General features: G+C 43.6%; 2 protein-coding genes across 3 annotated transcripts; both read left to right on the top strand.

Moving 5' to 3' along the window:
• Nucleotides 1-227: 227 nt before the first annotated feature.
• On the top strand, nt 228-4,489 carry LOC128754340 (sialic acid synthase-like). Of its 2 annotated transcripts, none has more exons than XM_053856882.1 (7): nt 228-427; nt 1,129-1,264; nt 1,593-1,808; nt 1,880-1,979; nt 3,339-3,493; nt 3,566-3,832; nt 4,070-4,489. In XM_053856882.1, exons 2-7 carry the CDS (start codon nt 1,133-1,135, stop codon nt 4,262-4,264), a joined length of 1,065 nt encoding a protein of 354 aa, XP_053712857.1. In that variant the 5' UTR covers nt 228-427; nt 1,129-1,132; the 3' UTR covers nt 4,265-4,489. The 2 variants fall into 2 exon arrangements, with proteins under 2 accessions (XP_053712857.1, XP_053712855.1); XM_053856880.1 differs by lacking the exon at nt 228-427 and adding an exon at nt 593-746.
• Nucleotides 4,490-9,057: 4,568 nt separating this feature from the next.
• On the top strand, nt 9,058-19,906 carry LOC128754637 (sodium/potassium/calcium exchanger 2-like). Its single transcript, XM_053857384.1, has 10 exons — nt 9,058-9,214; nt 10,206-11,331; nt 15,570-15,602; nt 15,690-15,801; nt 15,966-16,049; nt 16,444-16,523; nt 16,928-17,074; nt 17,142-17,231; nt 17,812-17,978; nt 18,136-19,906. The coding sequence occupies exons 2-10, from the start codon at nt 10,414-10,416 to the stop codon at nt 18,383-18,385; spliced, it is 1,881 nt and encodes a 626-aa protein (XP_053713359.1). The 5' UTR covers nt 9,058-9,214; nt 10,206-10,413; the 3' UTR covers nt 18,386-19,906.
• The last annotated feature ends 1,492 nt before the right edge of the window (nt 19,907-21,398 follow it).

The raw sequence follows: 21,398 nt of genomic DNA, 5'->3' as shown, positions 1-21,398 counted from the left end.
GGAGAGAAAGTGGACGAACCAAAGTTCGTATTGACTCAGTCGAGGAGAAACAAATATGTACAAATGGCCTGGTCAGATTCGTCAGGAGATCAAGCAGCAAGGGCGTCACGAGTGTGCGTGTGTGTGTGTGGCAGTGATGTTGATCCCGGGCGTGTTGTTGAATAGCTGGGTGTGCTCCATTGCACAGTTGGAACATTCCATTTGAACGTGATCCAGTTCACTTCTCTCAAAGAAACACTGAAAAGCTCGAGGCAGAGTCATGAGATGGGACGGTTGTGTCAGAGCACTTCAAAGGCGTGATGTCCTGGGTGAGATGAAGGGTCACCGCGTTGGATGAAGGGCCACGATCCAGTCACCTCCACTGCATGATGATCCGCTGTGTCTCGGTCTGAGACGGCAGCAGCCAAACACCACAGTGACAGAGGAGGTGACGATGCACCACGATGAAGATGACATTTCCTCTGGGGTTTTTCTATCTTGGCTTTCGTCTCAAAATGGGCTGAAGTTCATATGCCATGTTGGTTCCCAGGTGGTGTGACATGACGCCTCCTATTCTTTTTTCTCTCTCTGAATATAAGTGAATTCAAGTGATCTGCGCTTTGATCCTTGGACGATCAATTATTTAGAATTGATATAAACATAGAAACAGCCGAGTAAATGTGTTTTTAAGTCATGACAAACATGACTAACTTGATTCCTCACAACCTTTACATCGAAGGCGCCATGAAGACGCATTTCATATACAGGTATTTGTTAAATAGTCGGAGCCGCTTGGGTGCGCGTGAAGGCCACACGCCAACACGCGTCACAGCAGGAGATCCACTATAGAAATGGTGGTTAAACCGGGAGATTCTGCGAATTGCCGGCGGACACCACAGAACAAAAGAAGGTGTCAAACGAGTAAAAGCTGTCAAACCAGCTCCCGCAACAATGGAGCGCGTTTGCTTTCCATCTGGGAGGAGTAACGTGTTCCTTTTAAAAATCCGGCTTCGCGTAACTGTGACGTTTGCGGAAGTCGTGACACGTCTCGATCGTGCGCTGCGTTGAGGTTCTTCCGGATTTCACTCAGGCGCTTTCAGTGGCTACAACTCCTCTGATTTCTTGACGTTATATTGTTTTTTTCCCCAGCAAAATGCCTTTAACTTTCGAGCTGTGCCCCGGCCGCATGATCGGAGGGAGCCACCCGTGCTTCATCATTGCAGAGATTGGACAGAACCATCAGGGAGACCTTGAAATTGCCAAGAAAATGATCAAAATGGCAAAGGTAAATCACCGAGCGTGCACGATATATCAGGCTTGGCTGCTGCACTGACACGATTACGTTAGAAAAAGAAATGCGTGACTTTTCATTCGTTAACCTGTGCAACATGATCGCTAGTTTATTTCATTCTAGTTTGTTTGTTTCCTAAATTATTTTTGTAAAATAAAGTTCCACGGTCGCAGCCTCACGCATCCTCTCTTCATTGGTTCGCCCTCATCCCTCTTTCCCTTCTGTCAGCGGTTCTGAAAACCGTCTCACTGGGTGCGAATAGTGTCGGTATTTATGCTTAAAAGAAGAAGTACAGAGAAGACATGAAGCGTCTGTGTTGCAGGACTGTGGCGCAGATTGTGCCAAGTTCCAGAAAAGTGAACTGGAATTTAAGTTCAACCGAAAAGCGCTGGCCCGTCCTTACATCTCCAAACACTCCTGGGGGGCCACCTATGGTGAACACAAGCGCCACCTGGAGTTCAGCCACGAGCAGTACAGGGAGCTGCAGAAGTATGCGGAGGAGGTCGGGATCTACTTCACTGCGTCTGGAATGGATGAGGTGAGAGACCTGCTGGTTTAAAGAAGCAGCTCAGCGTTTCCCTCCTTGACAAGGATGTTTTCTGTCTGTAGATGGCAGTTGAGTTTCTCCATGAACTCAACGTGCCATTCTTCAAAGTGGGCTCAGGAGACACCAACAACTTTCCCTATCTGGAAAAAACAGCCAAGAAAGGTACGTAAGTGATCGGTGGAAATGTACTGCATGTAATGTTGGGTTTTCAATAAAATCACATGATTGCCCTTATTACTTGAATTATTTTAATTCTAGCGGTGGGATTCGATTAAAACAATTAATCTAGTTAATTAGAGAATTTGTGATTAATTAATCTCAATAAGTCGCAGTTTAATGGTAGAAGAATATTTGCCACAAGACGCCACATTTTCCAATTTGAATGAATTTGGTATACAGTGGTACCAAGGTTCTCGACCACAATCTGTTCCAGACGCCGTTCCAGAAGCGAATTGTTCGAAATCTTAATCGATGTTTCCCATTACAATGAATGGAAAAAGAAACAATGTGTTCCAAGCCTTAAAATAGGCTTTTGTAGGAGTGAATGTAGAGTGTCTGCTGCAGGTGCGCTGTTCCTCTATGTGTGTGGCCGCTGCATGTGGGAGGGGTTGCCGAGTGAGTGAGGTCTCTCCAGAAGTGAAGAGGTGCCCGGTGCGTGTCCAGCTCTGAATGTGCGCTTCTGTGCAGTTTGGCTGTGACAAAGTCATAAACCAAGTCACGCTCTGTCCCAGACTCGCCTCGAGTTCTGGATTTTCATTCAATATCAGAAGCAAAAAAAAAAAACAAAATTTGTTCGAACTCCGATTTGTTCGAATTCCAGCACGTTCGAAAACCGAGGTACCACTGTATTACTGAATCCAATGATGGAGCCATTCATACATATAAACATCATTTTGCATCTGTTTGACAATAGCACAATAAATCATGATGGTGGCTATATTCCAGTTTTTATATCACCTTATTTAAACTGAAGCTCTTTTCATGTCTTGGAAATATTTGTATAAGAATTTCAAGTACATTCAGAGTAGTGGAAACCCTGGTCATTGTGTAGTGAAAAACATCCCTGAACAAAAGCAAACAGATGCTTTTGTTTGCTTTTGTTCAGGGATTCCTCCATGTTTGTTGTTGTTGTTATCATCCCAGCTGCCACGTGTCTTGTGCATCAGTGGGATCAGTGGACCAGGAACTCCTGCACTTAGAAAGGTTCCCTGTTGTCTGGAGAGCAAACTGTTAAATTACATTAAATTAAATTAATCGTAATTAACTATTTGAAGTGCCACCATTATTCAACATAAATTAATATTGATATAAGATAATGAAATTATGTTCCAAATAGCATTATTATCGTTTAATAACCTAACGTAGCCATAGCCCTGATCTTATTATTCTAGACCAGAAATTTTACTTACAAAAAAGACACGGTTCTGCCAGAGTCATGCGACCGGATTGTAAAAACCATCCTGGCTCTGGGAAAAAAACGGAATGAGCTGAAGACGCAACGTGTTTCCTGGTGTGCTGTAGGTCGCCCTATGATCGTGTCCAGTGGGATGCAGTCCATGGATACGATGCGTCGAGTCTACCAGACTGTCAAGAAGCACAACCAAAATTTCGCCCTCCTTCAGTGCACCAGCGCTTATCCTCTAGAAGCTGAAGACGTCAATCTCCAAGTGATCACAGTAAGTGGTCCTGAGCTACTTGATAGATTTATAGCTGGCTATAATCCTATGTATATATCTCCTCCTCCTCAGGAATACCGGAAGGAATTCCCCGACATCCCCATCGGGTATTCGGGACATGAGAGCGGGATCGCCATTAGCGTGGGAGCTGTCGCTCTGGGTGCCAAAGTGGTTGAGCGCCACATCACCTTGGACAAGACCTGGAAAGGAAACGACCACGAGGCATCGCTGGTGCAAGAGGAGCTCGCCGAGCTGGTCCGCTCCATTCGTCTGGTGGAGAGGGCTCTGGGCTGTGGCGTGAAGCGCATGCTGGACTGTGAGAAGGCTTGTCACGACAAGGTGAGACGCCCTCCCTCAAACTCAAGACACCAGACTGAAATGTAGCTCCGCTGTCTGAGCCAGAGTCCTCTCCTCATCTACTCTGTTTCACATCCTCGAATCCCTCCCAGAGACCACCCCTCTCTCCCTTCTGTGACAGAGACTTAGCTGCTCCAGCATCCTCCACTGACTTAAAACATTCGGCCATTTCATTCCAGGTGCGGTTTATTCACATCAACCTCTTTTCTGTTTCTGCAGTTGGGAAAGTCTGTGGTGGCCAAGGTGAAGATCTCTAAAGGAACGACTCTGACTCTTGATATGCTGACAGTGAAAGTGGCCGAGCCCATGGGCGTGGCAGCTGAAGACATCTACCAGCTGCCAGGTCGGGTGGCGAAGGAGGACATAGAGGAAGACGAGAGCCTCCTGGCCGAGTGCCTGGAACCCACATGTTAGTTTGGTGTCGCTCCACCAGCTTGAAGCCAGGTCTTCTTTCTGCTCTGAGTCAGACTTGGGGCAGGCTGGGACGTCTTCTTGGGAGCAGGAGTTTCTCTTGAAGCCATCAAGTGTGCCAACCTCTCCGCCTGTGATTGTGCGCCTCTGTGGCGCCTCCTACGCTGATGCACTGTCTGCATGAAGATGGAAGCACCTGCTATCATGTCCTATCATGTCAATAAATGATGACAGAAATCTCTTGTGCTGCTTTATTTTGAGGTCACATTGGAGATATTTGAAGCAATTCGGGAGCCGGGAGAAACCAGTAATACATTACCTTTTGTACCCAATAAGGGTTTTTGTTTATTTTTCTCACAGGAAAGTACTTGTTTTGTTTGTTGAGGATCACTTTGATCTTGGAATTTAAGGTTCTCTTTCAGGATCTATTTTTGGATACGCTTAAACATCATGCAGTACCATAATAAACTACTTATTGATCTGTGTCTCATCAACATAAAGCTGTTATTATTCTGAATGAAGTTGCGTTCATTCTTGTTCAGCCCGACTATACCTTTCCAGATGTATGTTCTGCAGATTCTTTACGGTAAATAAGTCATTTGTTTCGTAATGTGAGCTCCACAATCTAAAGTCTAACCTTTTATGTGTCTTACTTTAGTTTTACAGATGCACAAAATCTCAAGATGAAGCTTGACCTGTAGCTCATTTTGCCCCATTTTGTTAAGCTGCATGTAAAACCATGTCGTTGTCGAGGTGCACATGCAACTAAATCCTTCAACCCCACGACTAGTGATGGACGGAAGATGTTTCATGAAACACTGTCCTGATTCTCAGTGGCCACCAGATGGCACTGTCAGTTTGGTCCTGAACAACTCATACAATGAAACCTCACGTCATTTCCAAACTTCCAATTCTGTTTCATGAAACCTCATCTTCCCACCACGGCCTACGACAAACCCAGACGTTGTCTCACTCACATCATGCCCACAGAAACCTTGCTCAAAGGCTCCTCAAAATCTCGGTCAATTATCCAGACACGGTTAGAGGTTCTGGTGCAGCTTCAGGTGACATGCTTGCCTGAAGTTTTGTGTGTGAGTCATCCCACAGATTCTAAACAGGTGTATCTCCAAACTCAAACTTAGATTGTCAATAAGAGCATTTTATCGCTCCTAAATTTGGCATTTGCTTCTGGGTATAGATCACACCTGGGCAAAGTGCGGCCCGGGGGCCATATGCTTATTTTTCTTCATTTTTCCTATCTTTTTTAGCCACCACCACTTCAGCAGTAAATATAGCATGTTCTTGTTTTAAGACTAAAATGGCCAATTTTGCATTTTTCTTGTTCCTCAAAATACATTGAAGGAATACTGAAAGCATATTTTGAAACGTATAGTCCATAGTTGATTTATATTCAAATTAAATGCATATAAAATGAAATATTTCAAGAGGTTTCATGGCATATTTACACTTATAATATCCTTACTTGCATTTCATCTTTAGGTTCATTTTGTACTTGTTACTTAAGTATATATTTCCGTCATTGCTTTCTTTCTTTTGATGGTGGCCCCTCACAAACATTACAGTTTATAATGTGGCCCTTTAGGAAATTCAATTGCCCACCTCTGGTATAGAGGAACAGAGATCAGCATGCGAATGAGCTGCAGGTGAGACTGACACTGCTGCAGTAAATAATCCCGCTTGCTCTCTCTGTGGATGAGAGGATTTTCTGTGAAGATTATGAAATCTGGTCTGAGTGTGGCGTCCAGGATAGGGGTCATTTCTTTCTTGCTTGAGGAAGTGTTAAGCCTTCTAGTTCCGTGGAGGTGCTGTCTGGAGGAGAGTCAAGTCACCGAGCTTATTTGCCTACATTTCAGCAGCTGCTGCTGTGGCCTGCTGAGACCATTTCCTCCTGTGTGTTTATGACCAGGGTCACCTGGAAATGCCCTCCAAAAGTACAGTCCTGATCTCTTTTGGATTTAGGGTCAAATTAAAGCAGAATGGTGAAGTTATTTTAAATGCATTTCACTGATCCTTGCAACAAGATCTCAGAATATGGTTTGGTTTGGGGCAGCCTTAGATCCTGGTGGAGCTTTACTGACAGCTTTGCTGCAGCTTCCTGTTTTCCTCTGACTATCCTATGGGGTTGGAAATCACTCCTGCAGTTGACACACGATGATAGTGAATCGTAGCAGCAAAGTATGAAGCAGCTAAGCGACGGGTCTTTCACCAGCGAACGTCCGAGATAGCAGCTATTCCCGGCAGTAGCTTTAGTCAGTAAGCTGCTGCTGATCCTTTCCTCACAGTCGGGGGCAAAGGTTCCTCTCTTTTCACCGGCTTGTGCGCTGATATATTATCTTACATTCACAAATTTAGAATTTAAAACAAAGGTAATTTGTGTCTTATTTATCTAAGCCAAGTCGCTAATATAGAAACTGATCGCTACTGTTTTCTCTTTATGTATTTCTAAGGGTCAATGAATGAATAAAACAGTAGCTTTATTCTATTACAGAGCCACTAGTCGACCAGGAGAGTTTTCCCACCCCCATTATTTCTAAATGGCAGAGGCTACACTGACGGTAGGTTCCTTATGTAACACATTTTTGTGGTGTTACGCAGCCCTTTATATAGCAGTTGCGGCACAAATACCGAACCGGTGCTTCGGTAAACCTCCCTGCAGGCATCACCTCAAGTGGCCCTGTAGTTTTGGGTTAAAAATAATGTCTAAAAGCTGGGCACTTTTTTCTTCCGTCCCCCATGGCAGCATGCACGTCCTAACCTATTCAAAGCCATATTTAAATAAAACTTTTGTTAGCAGTGAGCAGTCGGAGGCACACGAGTGAAAGTGCCCACTCCATTCACGGCCTTCCTGGTTAATAGGATAAGGACAGGAGCAGGTGAGAAGCGCTATGAGAGGGCTTCCGTTAATCCTGGTGGGCTGAAACAGAAAGTGATATATCAACCTGACCAAGGCGTTTCACCTGTGTTCTTAATGCATTTCACTTCTCAGATTTCGCTAAATGATCAGGTGGCAGCACCAGGTGTGGTGAGGAAAATCATCAACATTTTTTATTATTTTGTTGACGGCTTCATGCTGTGCAGGTTCAGTGTTGACAATACAGGGATTTACACGACGCCCGTATGTGAACATGCTGATGAGTTCCGCAGACTCACCGACACAGATTGATGACAAAGGTAGAAAGACAGAGTCGTTTCCTGTCAGCAAGGTGAACGAAGAACGACCAAATGATGTGAGTTTTTGGCGAAAAAGGCTTCTCGACACCCTGAATATCTGCTGCAATCTGAATTAAAAAATTCGTTGTTGTTCCGTTTTGTTGAAGAAAATCGAACAAAAATTTTCTCACAGTTCTGTTTTCAACAGTCTTTGTCAAAGTCAACATATAACAGAGAATATGCGCAAAACTGAACAAAAACGAAGTAATCCATCACGTCATCATCAAATTGACATTTAGTTGTCGTGACATTGTCACACAGTAAAATGCATGGAGTGTCTGAAAACATGTTTTCCCACGACTGTATTGGGGTCTATCGACCCGATGATGACAAGTGTAATATTTATATTCACTTGATGGAAAAATTGTTCAGGTTTTGGGCAATTTATATGAACAAATACCTGGAAAATCCAAATAGGAACCAGAGCACTGACAATCTTGACCTGTTTTGATAGTTTTTCATGAACAGACTTGGGTAGCATAAGTAGCTAGGAGGATTCTTTTGAGTTTTGAGGTTGTGCATATTGACATATTTGTCATGGCTGTCGGTGGGATCAGAGCCAGTTGCTAAAATGTTGCAGGCTGACAGAAGACTTGGGAGATCGAGAGTAGATTTAACAAGGTTTATTAACAATTACGCAAGAATATAAAAGACGAACAGGAACGCTGAACCAAGAGCGCTGACACCAGAACATGGAACGGGAAATACACTCCAGAGCTGGGGAAAAATCTGAAACAGAAAAGAGGTGAATTATAATCTTAACTTACGGGGACAACACAAACGCACTAGGAAATGAACAGGACGAAGTGCTCTGTGGTGGAATTAAACACACACAGGAGGAATAACTATGACGAGAGGGAAAACGAAGGGTGAGTTAAACAAAGAACAAACAAAAACAAAAAAGCAGAATACGGAGCGAAGAGAACCAACTAAGGAGGCGGCAGAAAGAAGATCAAGCAAGCGCGGAATTTAGAAATATATAACAGGAGAACGAGAGAACAGAGGGTCGAGAGGGAGTTTACCGTGAGGACGTGAAGCAACCATCTGGCAGCACAGACTGGAACCCAGGTGTAGAAATCAGTGGAGTCAGATCAGCGGAATGGGATCCAGCTGCGCTGCTGTGAAGCTGAAAAGAGAGAAGGAATAGGAAGCAAGAACCAGGAACACAGGAAATAACAAAATAGAAGCACAAGAGAAACGAAACATGACAATATTGCCAAATACTGTTATTGATCATAACAGCAACACGGCTTCAACCAAAAATTCATACTGGTGCTTCTTCAGTTGAAAACATTTTTATCTTAACTCTGCTGTCTTCATGTTAGGTAACTCAGTGAACTAACAAAGGCAAAGACAAAGCAGCCTGCTCCACCATTGAGGAGAAACTATTCCCGAATCATCGGTGGAATCATTTGATCATTTGCTACACAGGGAGAGAAAAGTGGGGGAGAATGATTTTGGTGAGGTCAGACACGGGGTTGAAGAGAGGAAGAGTGAGCTGGGAGGGGAGAATAAGGAACGAGGGAGGAGCCCTAGATCAGCAGCCTCAGACCTTGCCACACCACCGCGGCTCCTGAACCAGACTCACGGAGGATTTTCCTGTGGGACTAATCACAGAGGATCTGTTATTTGATGTCCATCTTCTGGAGAGTTTTCTAAAGAACTGAGGCACATGATTGCTGTTTGGATCAGCTCATCTTAAACTGGAGATTTCCAAGTGTGGTGAGTTTATCTTTTCCACGGATGCATGTATATGTGTGTGATGCTCTGGGTGTCAGGGTGTTGAAGTGACTGTCATATCGCCGTGCATCATGCAGGTCGGTTTAAAACTGAAATGGTTTTAATTTAAAAAAGAAAAGGAACGAGGATAGAAAAGAAAGAGACATTGGTGTTTGCATTTAAACCAAAGTTTCACTTGTCTTTTCCATTTGTCTGAAAACAATTGAATCACATTTGCTGCGGAACCTCATGATTTCTGTTTAACCTTTCGATTTGATGCTGCAGCATCAGTGTGCAGGGTCTCAGGCTAATCTAAGTATATCTTCTCAGGGATTAAATAGCCTCCTAATGAGCTTTCGCTAATTCAGAGATCTCACCATAGGTTCTCAGCACAAAGTCAAGGGGCCACTTCAGCAGAGTCAGACCATTTATAGCTCATTTAGGCAGCAAGAGGAAATCAATTCAGCCACAGTAAATAACACATTTCAAAGAAGGCTTGTGCAACCTTTACTCACGTTGCAGGGGAAAAAGAAGGATAAAAAAAAATCATCAGCGGCAAAAGTAAATAATGAATTTCAAATTTTAAAGAAAGCTGGTGCAACCTTTACTCACGTTGCAGGGGAAAAAATGACACTAAATCACACAAGGAGGATTAAAAAATGTAGTCGCCTAAAATACACTGAAACTGTACATGAGGCCACACTTTTACGGCTCATTGGATGCGATATAATAATTAGAAATAACTCATTCATGACCCTTGACACACTTTATTTATGTATTAGTTTGTGATGCTTAGTGAGTTTCTGTTTAGTCACTCGACATCCATTTGTTTTTAAAGCATGATTTTTTTTAATTTGTCATCTCTATGAGTGAATGTGAATTCAATGCTGTTACTTAAAATAATGTCAACAAATAATCGAGGATAAAATGTTTTTGCTTCAATATCGTCTGATAAAGAGTCACATGTTAATGCTGCTTTTTCATTTAATTTCAGGGTGTAATATGGGGAAACCTTTTAATGGACTTGATCCTGGAATCAGACTTTTGGGCCTCTATAGTGTTTAGACTGGGGAGCAGCATGCAAACAAAGCGGTGAACCCCTGTGGCCTGTCAAGCCCCCCCCTCTACCCCCCTTCAGCCTAAAAGCACCACCGACACAGGATTCTGCTGGAATCTGTTCTCTATGCCTGAGAGCTAGCGCCATGGATTTCCTGTTCTCCAACCGAAGTCACCGCAACATGGCTTCCTCCACCTCCACCCCTCCTCTTGGCCTTCACAACAGCTGCAACAGGCACCGCTTCCAGTGTGCCAGGAAAAAGCTGCGTCCGGGACGGATCCTCGGCTTCATCATCAGCCTGGTGGCGGTCTGCGTAGTCTGTACATGGAGTGCCTTGTCTCTTGTGTCCACCATGGTGGACAGGGAGTCTGCGGTGGAGGGCTCGGCAGAAGCAGCAGTGCCACAGAGAACTCTTTTGCATCACCACAACGTCTCAGGTGCTGAGGAAAACCCAAAGGCGGCCAAGCAAATTCACGAGATCGAGATGAACCACGGAGACTATCCGACAGACTACTTCAGTGTGGAGGAGAGGCGTCAGGGCTACGTGCTCCTGCATATGTTCGGCATGTTGTACATGTTCATAGCCTTAGCCATCGTCTGTGATGAGTTCTTTGTCCCTGCACTCACCGTCATCACAGAGAAGCTGGAGATCTCTGATGACGTGGCAGGAGCCACCTTCATGGCAGCAGGTGGCTCTGCCCCGGAGCTCTTCACCTCTGTCATCGGAGTCTTCATCTCCCACAGCAACGTGGGCATCGGTACCATTGTAGGCTCAGCTGTCTTCAACATCCTGTTTGTGATCGGGATGTGCGCACTGTTCTCCAAAGAGGTGCTGAACCTCACCTGGTGGCCTCTGTTTAGAGACGTCTCCTTCTACATCGTGGGCTTGCTCATGCTCATCTACTTCTTCCTGGATAATCAAATCACGACTGCAGAAAGTCTTGGTCTGCTGATGTGCTACACGTGCTACGTCACCTTCATGAAGTTCAACGCTAAGGTGGAGTTACTCATCAAAAGCAGGCTGGGAGGCAACCGAGTGGACGACCTGGAGAAGGCCCCAAAGGTATAACATGCACAAACCTGTATCATCTGTCCATCCTGTCTCAAGTCTCTGTCCGTCCTTCATCTCTGTCCCATGTTCTTGTATTTGTGTGGATTCATGTTCTGCAAAGCAAAGACAGATGACCTTTGTAGCACGCAACCAAGGCCACAGTGGAGAATCTAGTGTTGCACAGCAACAACCAAACAGGCTACAAAGCTTGCACCAAACCTGAAGCCATGTCTGGACCACATGAGTCAAACACAGGCCCAGGGGCCCTCTCTGGCCCCCAGAGTGATTTTATGTGGCCCACATCAAAGCGCGTACAAACGTATCATTTTCTAAGCATGTTGACATCATAACCTACAAAGATATGCGTTCAAGACCAACTTGCAAGTACAGAATCTGAATATAAAGAATTAATCACTTAGAAAAAACTTTAAAAAATAATGCAGGTAAAAGGGGGATTTATTGAAGCAGATTAATGTTTGTGGCAATGGAGGATGAGTTTTGAAGCTACAGTGTTAGCATTAAAATTAGCCTTCAGTAATTACAATGGACACAGATAATGGATTGTATTGAAACAAATTGTTTCCTAACAATGAATGCCATTTACAGATCACTCCATAACTGTTGATCTTGTTCGGGCCCCAACTTGATCAGTGTGGGCCCTTGTGTGATCTAGTTCAACACCCCTGGTTTGGAGAAAAGCTATTGTTGTTGTACAAAAATAACAAAAGCGTTCCTACTTTAAATGGTGTATACCCTCCAACCAGGCCATTCTACTTGGTTATATTAAGGCAACGGTGTCAAACACAATCACTCAAGGGCCAAAATGTAAAACTAAGAATTGTGCGAGTCTCTGTATGATTGTTCGCACTCTCTGTGTATGACCTTTCTTTACTTAAACACTTCACAGGTAAGGGTCATTCATCTTGTAGGGCCTTGTCCTGTCATGCTTTGGCTCCTGTCACTTTTCAAATGTTGCACTAAAATGACTCAGATTTTGTGAGTGGGCAAGACAGAAAATCTATCCTCCTGCTGCGCTGAAAAAAAAGAAAACAGCTGGGAAGCCACAGCTGAAACTGTAATTTCACCATGCAAACTGACACAATGATTGTCTCACAGTCAAATGGAGACACGCTCCGGTTGCTCGGGAACAACCTGATTAGAAGAGAAGCACTTCAAAATCATAACAAGCTTTAAGTCCTGATTGAGTTTGCGATGGTCAACCAATTCACGAATGATGCGATGAGGATTTATTAATAAACGGTGAGACTGGGTGGAGTCCAAGCACGACGTCCTAGAAACACCTAACAATGTTGAGGTGTATTGAAAATGATTGGACTGAAATCCTCCTGAGGTCTGCACGTGGTGTATAAGTTAGGTTTTGAGAAACACAGCCCAGTTATATATCATTTTGTTAAGATGTTTCCTCTTTATTTCTCATATTTCATGACAACAATATCAAGTCATCGCGATGGCGTGTTTGCTACAGAAGCAGAATCAGCTGCTTGGCAATGGCGACAGAAACAGCCAAAACTTTCTAAACCAGTGTTTCAGAGACCTAGAACTTTTTTTTACCCAACGTTTGGCTCTTCTGAGCACATGTTAGATAACCATTAAACCCTGACGTCAAGTCAGAATACTGGGAAAAACCAAACCTTTGATGTCACTGAGTCTGTTCACATATTAATGTTGACAATGGCAATGCAAATATTGGACAGTAGCTACTTGGTGAGGCTCCAAACACTGTTTATGACTGACATGAAAGATCACAGCGCTCTATTTTGGTTCTTGATATTTTCCCCTGATTCTTTTGTAACTCATCACATCTCCGTGTTACGAAGTCATAGTCAGCAGTGTCCGATCTCCAGGCTTCCACAGGCTCCGTCTGACATGCGTTGCCCTTCAGGAAGTCAGCTGTGCCTTAGGCCGCCACACCTCAGTGCAAAAACGGCTTTGCCCTTTTTGTTGTCGGGCACTTGATGTCCAGCTTCCTTGTCCTCATGTGTCAGTAGCGGTTAAATAATCCGTTAGGTTAATTCTTCGCAATCTTGTTAGGATGGCTAAAATTAGTCGCACACTCCTGGGGGAGCGGGAATCAGAAGATGACGGAGAGCAATGACCACGAGCTGAAGCCATTCTTTTGATTAGTTTCTTCTTCATATGGACATATTTCAAGTGTTTTTTGGGTGTTTTTATTTAAAATATTCTCCGGTGTTGGAGTGAGAGATGCAACTTTCCAATGCATGACACCAATCCTCCCTGATCCCCCAGGCAACTTCTTAGCTAGAGTGACGGCAGCAAGCCTGCAGCACAGCTTCCTTTCCTCTGCTTATTCAATTCAAATAAAAAAAACATTTGTCACATTTACATCATCACCTTCTCAGGTGAATAAGCATTTTATCTGATCACACATTGCACCAGTTGGCCGACAAGTAGAGCAGTTTTGAGCCAACCATTTGGTCGCTGATCATTTTCCACACAATTCCATGTTTTCTGCAACAGTTTTCCTCCATGGTGACCTCTTACCGGTCGCTGCAACACTTCACACGCAGACTCAAAAATTAGCCTGCCAAAAGTAGAACGCTGGGATTGCTAATCCCAGCTAAATCCCAAGACTGCTGCAGTGAGGTGCGCACTGGTGCAGAGAGAAGATGCTCTGTGACTGTTATAGCCAGGAAATTGTGCAATGAAACAAATAAATATGTCAAACCAATGTGGGGAAAAAAGAAAATACTGTGCAGAAAATCATGTGTTGGACATAAATACAGGTAAATGTTAACGATAATCTACATAGTATGGCAATGGACTGGTTCTATTATATGTATTTTTTAAATGCACAGTACCAGTGAAATTCATGCTGTAGTACTCCAGAATCACCATATTCTAAGCTCCAGAAAGTTTCATCTATCAAAAGCTACATGTCTGCCCATGGTTTATAGCTGCCTCAGTTGCAGTTTTAAGGAACAAAGTTATCGCCTTGTCAGCATTTTTTAAAAATATTTGTAACAGTATTCTAAATGGTCATACTCCCAGTGCAAGGATTTATAGAAGACTTGTGGGCCCCCTATGAAATATATCTGATGAGTTGTACTGTATAGTTGCACCTCCAGTGTGTGTAAATGATGGGTAAAATTATTGATAGCTGCATTGCATTTTTTTATGTTAATGGATACGCTTGACAAAATGCAAAAGCCCAGTCCACCTTTTTGTCTTGCAGAACTTGGAAATGTGTCTGGTACTAGCATAACTGTATAATAGAGTGAGGCTCTAGAGAAAGCCTTTTTCAGATAGGGAAGGTAAAGGAGTCTACAGTCTTGAAATGGTGCCACAGCCTTATTTTATTTTTAAAAAAATCAGTAACTTACAACCTGCAGTGCAGGAGTTGGAGGAAATGCAACTTAACAATTTGTAATAAAAGGTAATGACCTCAATTATTTGCATGAATCCAAATTCAAAACTCCATTGATGAAAAAAATAAATAAATAAAGAGAGACTGTATTTCCAAAAAAGGCTAAGCTACTTGCTACATCATGTTGTATTATTATTCATAATCAACGCATCATCTGTTTGATTTCCAAGAGAAATACACATTTTCACTGGAGCTGGAAAAACCCTATCAAACAATGAAAATTGACAAAATTGACTTAAAACAATGTGGAAGAGTTTGAGACTTCTGTCTCTAAATGGTGGTGTGATGTGTTGTGGGTTCTGTGACTGAAGATCTTGACTGTTATAAAACATAAATATGATGTCAAACTTATAGGGAATATTGCTAAATAATCATTCATTATGTTGTAGGAACCCCCTAGTTTAGTCTTTAGTTATCATACCACAAGATACTGTTGATGAAAAGTCAAGTCAATGGCACCATTACATTCCCTCTGAGCTGTACATGCTTGGCCAACCTCACACAGAATGCACTTCAGATCTTAGAACAACATGCTCCAGCAAGCTACCACACCGGACACCTGCTTGAATTTTTCAATATATGACGGGAAATGAGAGGAAGACACAAAGCCTGTTAGCTGGTTTGAGCTGTCATGACAACGGCAGGTGTCTTGTCACAGTTAAGCTAAAAAGATTAACTTCTCAACTCTGAGGGTTTCTTTCATAACAAGATGTCCGCAGCGAAGCAACCCTCAGGCGGTGTTTGATGTCAGCTACCCTCACCTTCTGTTCCCAAAAGAAGACTTTCATAACCGTTGATGTTTCAATAAATCATTTTTATTCATGCTTTTTTTTTTATCCAACAGATGAACTCACCTGGAGACGAAAACAAACTAATGGTGGGTTCAGTTCTGACTGAATTTCTATACCTTGACAGTAAATATGTTGCTGATGTCAGACGTAAACATCCGTGTGCACTTTCCCAGGCCAAACCGAGGCTGCAGAGAGAAGGCAGCTGTGCCTCTCTACACAACTCCCTGATGAGGAACAGCATCTTTCAGCTCATGATTCACACACTGGACCCGCTGAGCGGTGAAGGTAGGATGCCGAAAATAATGAAGAATTTTCCTGTCATGTGGTTTCAAGTGAGCTTCAGACGATGTGGCAATGGATGATTTCTGGTGAAGGATGTTAAAGTTAAAGTCAAGCAAAGTTTTAAAAGCAGGAATACATGAAGCTATTTGTTTCTCCTCATGCTACAGGGCAGTTTAAAGAGAAGGCATCCATCCTGCACAAAATGGCGAAGAAGAAGTGTAAGGAAGATGCTATCACCGCCAACGGTGTTGGTAAGATTCTGAAAAATACAAGTTATAAAACAAAGTATCAGCATTTATTTCTGGACAGGTGTGAGTTAATTTACTGATGCATTTTTATCTTTATTTAATTATTTTGTGAAATGATCTCATCATGACTTAGACTTGACAGTTTTTTGAGGTGTCATATCTAAGAGTGGCTATATTCCCATAAGGATTGAGCAGATAACTGTAGAAAGATTTCATCAACGCAAGATACAACTTTTTATGATTGTTATTATTTTTAGTTACAGTTAGCTCGTAAATTAGTAAATAGCTGGTAAATAATTTCAGTTATTCATAGCCTCTTGCACTTTTTCATTCCGAAGGTTCAGAAGGCTTCACTGCTCAACCTCTCTCTCTCTCTGTTTTGTTTTCATTTCTTCAGCGGACAAAAAGATCCCCAACAGTTCCAATGTCGCTGTCGAAGTCACCCCTCCCATGAATGGCATCATCGAAGGGGACGAGGTGAGTGAACTCCCGAGTGGAAGATGAGTCATTTAAAATGACCACATTCAAGTCATTCCTTGCTCATGACTGTAAGACCAATTCATGACTTGGCATTGACTGGGGTCTCGGGTGGGAGAAGGAGGATATTGGATCAGAGATGTTGAAAGAGATCTTCACTCTGGAGATCAGTAAACCTAAAACTTTATTCCAGATCTGAAAACAGGAGAGCAGTGTGATGTCTTTTGTCACAATAGAAAAAAAAACCCCCGGAAGTCCTTTTGTTTCGCATCGTCGTAGCTAAACACCAGCGAAATGGTTTTTGACGTCCTACTCTGCGTGATTCATACTGTCCTTGTTGACTGGGCCTCTGATTTCTGGCATCAAGAGAATGTCTGGTGAAGTCTCATGTGACTTTGTCTCAGATGGGTATGGAGGACGAGGAGGAGGAGGGCGAGGACCAGCCTCTTAGTCTGGCGTGGCCTGACACTACCAGGAAACAGATCACCTACCTTGTCATCCTCCCCATCATTCTTCCTCTATGGATCACTCTGCCGGACGTCAGGAGAGAGGTACCATCTGAGAAGCTCGGATACATCACCAGGATGAAGCACATCTAAATATTTGCTCATTTTTCAGACCTCAGAACGGTTCTTCCCGATCACTTTCCTTGGCTCCATCAGCTGGATCGCTTTCTTCTCCTACCTGATGGTGTGGTGGGCTCACCAGGTATCTAAAGATGGAGAACTACCCTGAGATGAGGCCATTTCTGTTGACATAGAAATCTACTTGCACTTCATGTGAACACACTTGGAACCTGAAAGTAAACAAGGCCTAGGCCTTCTCTACATGTATTAACTGGATTGTAAATAATCTGACATTTGAATGAGTCGTCACCAAGTTACTGGTTGTGCAATTTGACTCTGCTTGGATCTGCTCCTGCTGCCAGTTCCCATCAGCAGGCAATAGTCAGGGTGTTAAATATGTGACTACAGAAGCTAATCCAAGTTAATCTGCTAATCTGATCCACTGCCAAGACACTCGTAATACTCTATTTCAGTGCTGGACATGCAGCCATGAAGCATGCACCAGTGAATACAAGACTCCCAGCAGGGTTCATTGTTCTCACATGTTGTTCAGCTCTTTATTGTGTAGCCCAGTCACGTGTAAGCATTAGCACTGCTAGCTTGTGCTAACAGCATTCATAAAGAAAACGGGTGAACCAAACAGTACTAGTTAAAAACTTTTTTTCTTTTTTGGTGGTTGGGGAGTCTCCAAGATCCAGTGATTCATCCAAAATTCTTCTCAGGTTGGAGAAACCTTCTGGATCACAGAGGAGATCATGGGCCTGACTATCCTGGCAGCTGGAACCTCCATCCCCGACTTGATCACCAGTGTGATTGTAGCACGAAAAGGCCTCGGTGACATGGCAGTGTCCAGCTCTGTGGGCTCCAACATCTTTGATATCACTGTGGGGTACGTTTGTTCACACACACGCACAGGTTTAGCCCAAATTGAGCCTTAAATCTTGTGGGGTACGGCAAAAGGGCCCCACAGAATTGGTCCTCATTAGAACAGATATGCTCAAACTCACACACACATGCTCACGTATGCTCTCTTTCCCTAACTCCAGCTTGCCGTTCCCCTGGCTCCTCTACAACATCATCAATGACTTCAAGTCGGTGGAGGTGAGCAGCAACGGCCTTTTCTGCGCCATCGTGCTCCTCTTCCTCATGCTGCTCTTCGTCATCATATCCATCGGAGCCTGCAAGTGGAGAATGAGCAAGTTTCTGGGCTTTTCGATGTTCCTGCTCTACTTTGTTTTCCTCATCGTCAGCGTCATGCTGGAGGACAAAATAATCATCTGCCCTGTCTCCATATGAGGCAGATTGTTTTTGAAGGTGGGGAAATACTCCTCCAGCATTTTTCACTGCCCTTCCAAAGACAGTCAGTCTTTGACTTGTCACTTTCTCAAGTAGCAGATAAACTGAAATCTACCAACCACATATAATGGAAGCACACATTCAGGTTGGATGCAGAACTGCTGATTTCAGTGGACCATTGTGTTTCAATTCTGGCCTTTTGCCACCACTTTTTTTCTTCTTTCTTCTTAAACCATGTGACTCCACAGAGAAGGCCCGTTGAACAGACCCGTTGAGGACAAAGCAGAAGAGATTGTGTGGTGTCACAGAAGCATCTCATCCATGTAAGCAGTCCATTTGTGTGGCAGGGACTTTTGTGTTTTTCTCATGTGTCATGGGACCTGACGCTTGTTGATGATAAACATTTCGGTGTTAGAGATTAGATTTATGGACTTGAACTGTGTCCATATCACTACTTGTATGTGTGTCATTCCAAGATTTGGGTTGTAAATGTGAACCCATCACTGACCTTATATGGAGGCGGTCCCCTGAAAAGCTGCTCAGTTGGTTTCAGGTAGAAGACTGGTGTGCATGAGACCCCGATCATCATGAGCTACCTGAGTGAGGAACAGGCTTTTGGCTAGGGGGGCGTCTGGGCGTCTGCAAAACGTGAAAAAATGGATGCCCAATTCACGGCCGTATTTTAGCAGCCAGATGTCGCCATAATCTGGCAGCCAAGCTACGGTCAAGAATCGGGCGTCCATTTCTTCATGTTTTGCAGACGCCCAGGTGCCCCCTAGCTAAATGCCTGGCGAGGAGCACCCCCCGAATTGGGACATGGACACTTCTAGGATGGTATTATGATGTTGTGTGCTTATTATAAATAGTAGTTTGCACACAATCAATGCTAATTTCCATTTGAATGCCCAAACTATGTGGCTGACTTTGCAGATCCAAGGTCAGGTCTTGATGTATGAATGGAGGATTCCACAAACAAAATTGGTTCTCGGGAAAGAACGAAGCTAGACAAGCATTTTGTGAACCAGATCATCTGTACTGTATACCTGCATAGTGTCTGCTCCCATGTTTGACCAGGACTGCCCCAGTTCAGCATTCAGTATCGGAAGCAAATGTGTTGTAAGGATGTTCAATTCTCAAAGGAACAAAGAGATTAAAACCCCAACATGTTTTGCTCCTGTTCAACTTGCAGTTTCAGCTGGTGAGAAAGTAGAGCCCCGCTGTAGTCTCCCAGCTCCTGATAGCATTAGTGCAGGCTTATGTTTGCATTTGGGATCTTTAGATCACGGTGATAAAGAAGACATGAATGCTCATATGAAAGTGAATTGATGGTACAGTACTATTACCCCCCCTTTCCCACTGATGTACACATCTTGCTCTCCCATTCACTGAGGAGTCCATTTCAATGATATACGAGATTTTTATTTTTGTTTTTTTCTTTGTACATTGTTGTTGTTCCATCAGTGCTCGTAATGTTTTATCATGATGGAGAAATGATCAATAAAGACACTGTAGATTCCTCTATCACATCTTCTTCCTCTGCTTTTTTCTACTCTACTCTGATGTACTTTTCAGCCGGTGAAATCAGGTGCAAAGTGACATGGCTCTGGTCATTGTGCTGCCTTGTTAGATTGTGGTCACCAACTTGAATAAATGCTTATTGCAATGTGCTGATGAATGCAAGACTGTTGTGCTGCGATGTGATGTTGACAGGAGTTTTCGGGGCTGAAGCAAGGACTGACATGTTTTGAAGCGGATGGTCATAATGTTATGATTGAAATGGTCACTGTCATGTGAAGGCGCTCTGCAAATGTTTTGTTTCTGTATATTCCCTGAATATCTATGAAGCATCAGGTTTTCACGCATTATCATATTTTAAGAAATCCTGACTCAGCAATATTATTTTGCTGTTCTTCTTGGCCACAATCTGTTCCAGAAGGCCGTTCGAGAAGCGAATTGTTTGAAATCTGAATCGATTTTTCCCATTACAATGAATGGAAAAAGAAATAATGCGTTCCAAGCCAAAGAGTGAATGTAGAGTGTGTGCTGCAGGTGCGCTGTTCCTCTATGTGTGTGGCCGCTGCATGTGGGAGGGGTTGCCGAGTGAGTGACGTCTCTCCAGAAGTGAAGAGGTGCCCGGTGCGTGTCCAGCTCTGAATGTGCGCTTCTGTGCAGTTTGGCTGTGACAAAGTCATCAACCAAGTCACGCTCTGTCCCAGACTCGCCTCATCCCTGTCCCAGCTCCAGCCCACAACAGGACATCAAACCCTGGAGTGAGCGCTCCAGCCTCGGAGGTGTGGAGAGTGACACTCTACCACGGTCCAGTGTGGAGACAGGGAAGGTTTTACACCTCAATATGAAGAAAAAACAGTCAGTAAATGTAGCTAACGGGACACGTCTGCATACAGAGGCTGCGTTATACACAATAACAAAGCGCGTCGTGGGTCAGCTGATCGGTCCACGCACGTTATGTTTTTTCCAGCTTTTTTCGGGGGCATTCGAATTCTGGATTTTCGTTCGAAATCCGAAGCAAAAAAATATCTAAATTTTTGTTTGAACCCCGATTTGTTTGAAAACCAAGGTACCACTGTATACTGTAAAAAAAAAATCTGTTAATTTTTGGGTTTGGTCTGACGTGGCAGGTGGGTTGACTGCATGTCTCACCCAGAACAACTTCATAAAAAGCCATACTTCCCAGGGTGCATTGCTCAGAAGATCTGCAGTGTCATCGGTCAGATTTGTTGTGCTTGAGTGTGACACAAGCCTCTTATAGCATCAGGACTGGACGGCTGCCACCACTGGTGTGATGCAACAGGGATTCACAGGACACTGAAGACATCTGAATGGAAGGACACGCTCACCTGTGTTTGGATCTACTGTCCAACTCCAGCAAAAGTCTTTGGACAGGTCGTTCTAAATAACTTTCAGGCAAAATGATGAAAGACTGAACAAAAACAAAACACAGGACAGCAATAAATGATCCAAATAAAATATATACTTCTTATCTCCACCTCAG

This window comes from Synchiropus splendidus, chromosome 2, assembly GCF_027744825.2.
Source record: "Synchiropus splendidus isolate RoL2022-P1 chromosome 2, RoL_Sspl_1.0, whole genome shotgun sequence".
In the NCBI taxonomy this organism is placed as follows: Eukaryota; Metazoa; Chordata; class Actinopteri; order Syngnathiformes; family Callionymidae; genus Synchiropus; species Synchiropus splendidus.
The sequence above is the reverse complement of the archived record's forward strand: the minus strand, read 5'-3'. Positions and strand labels throughout refer to the sequence as shown.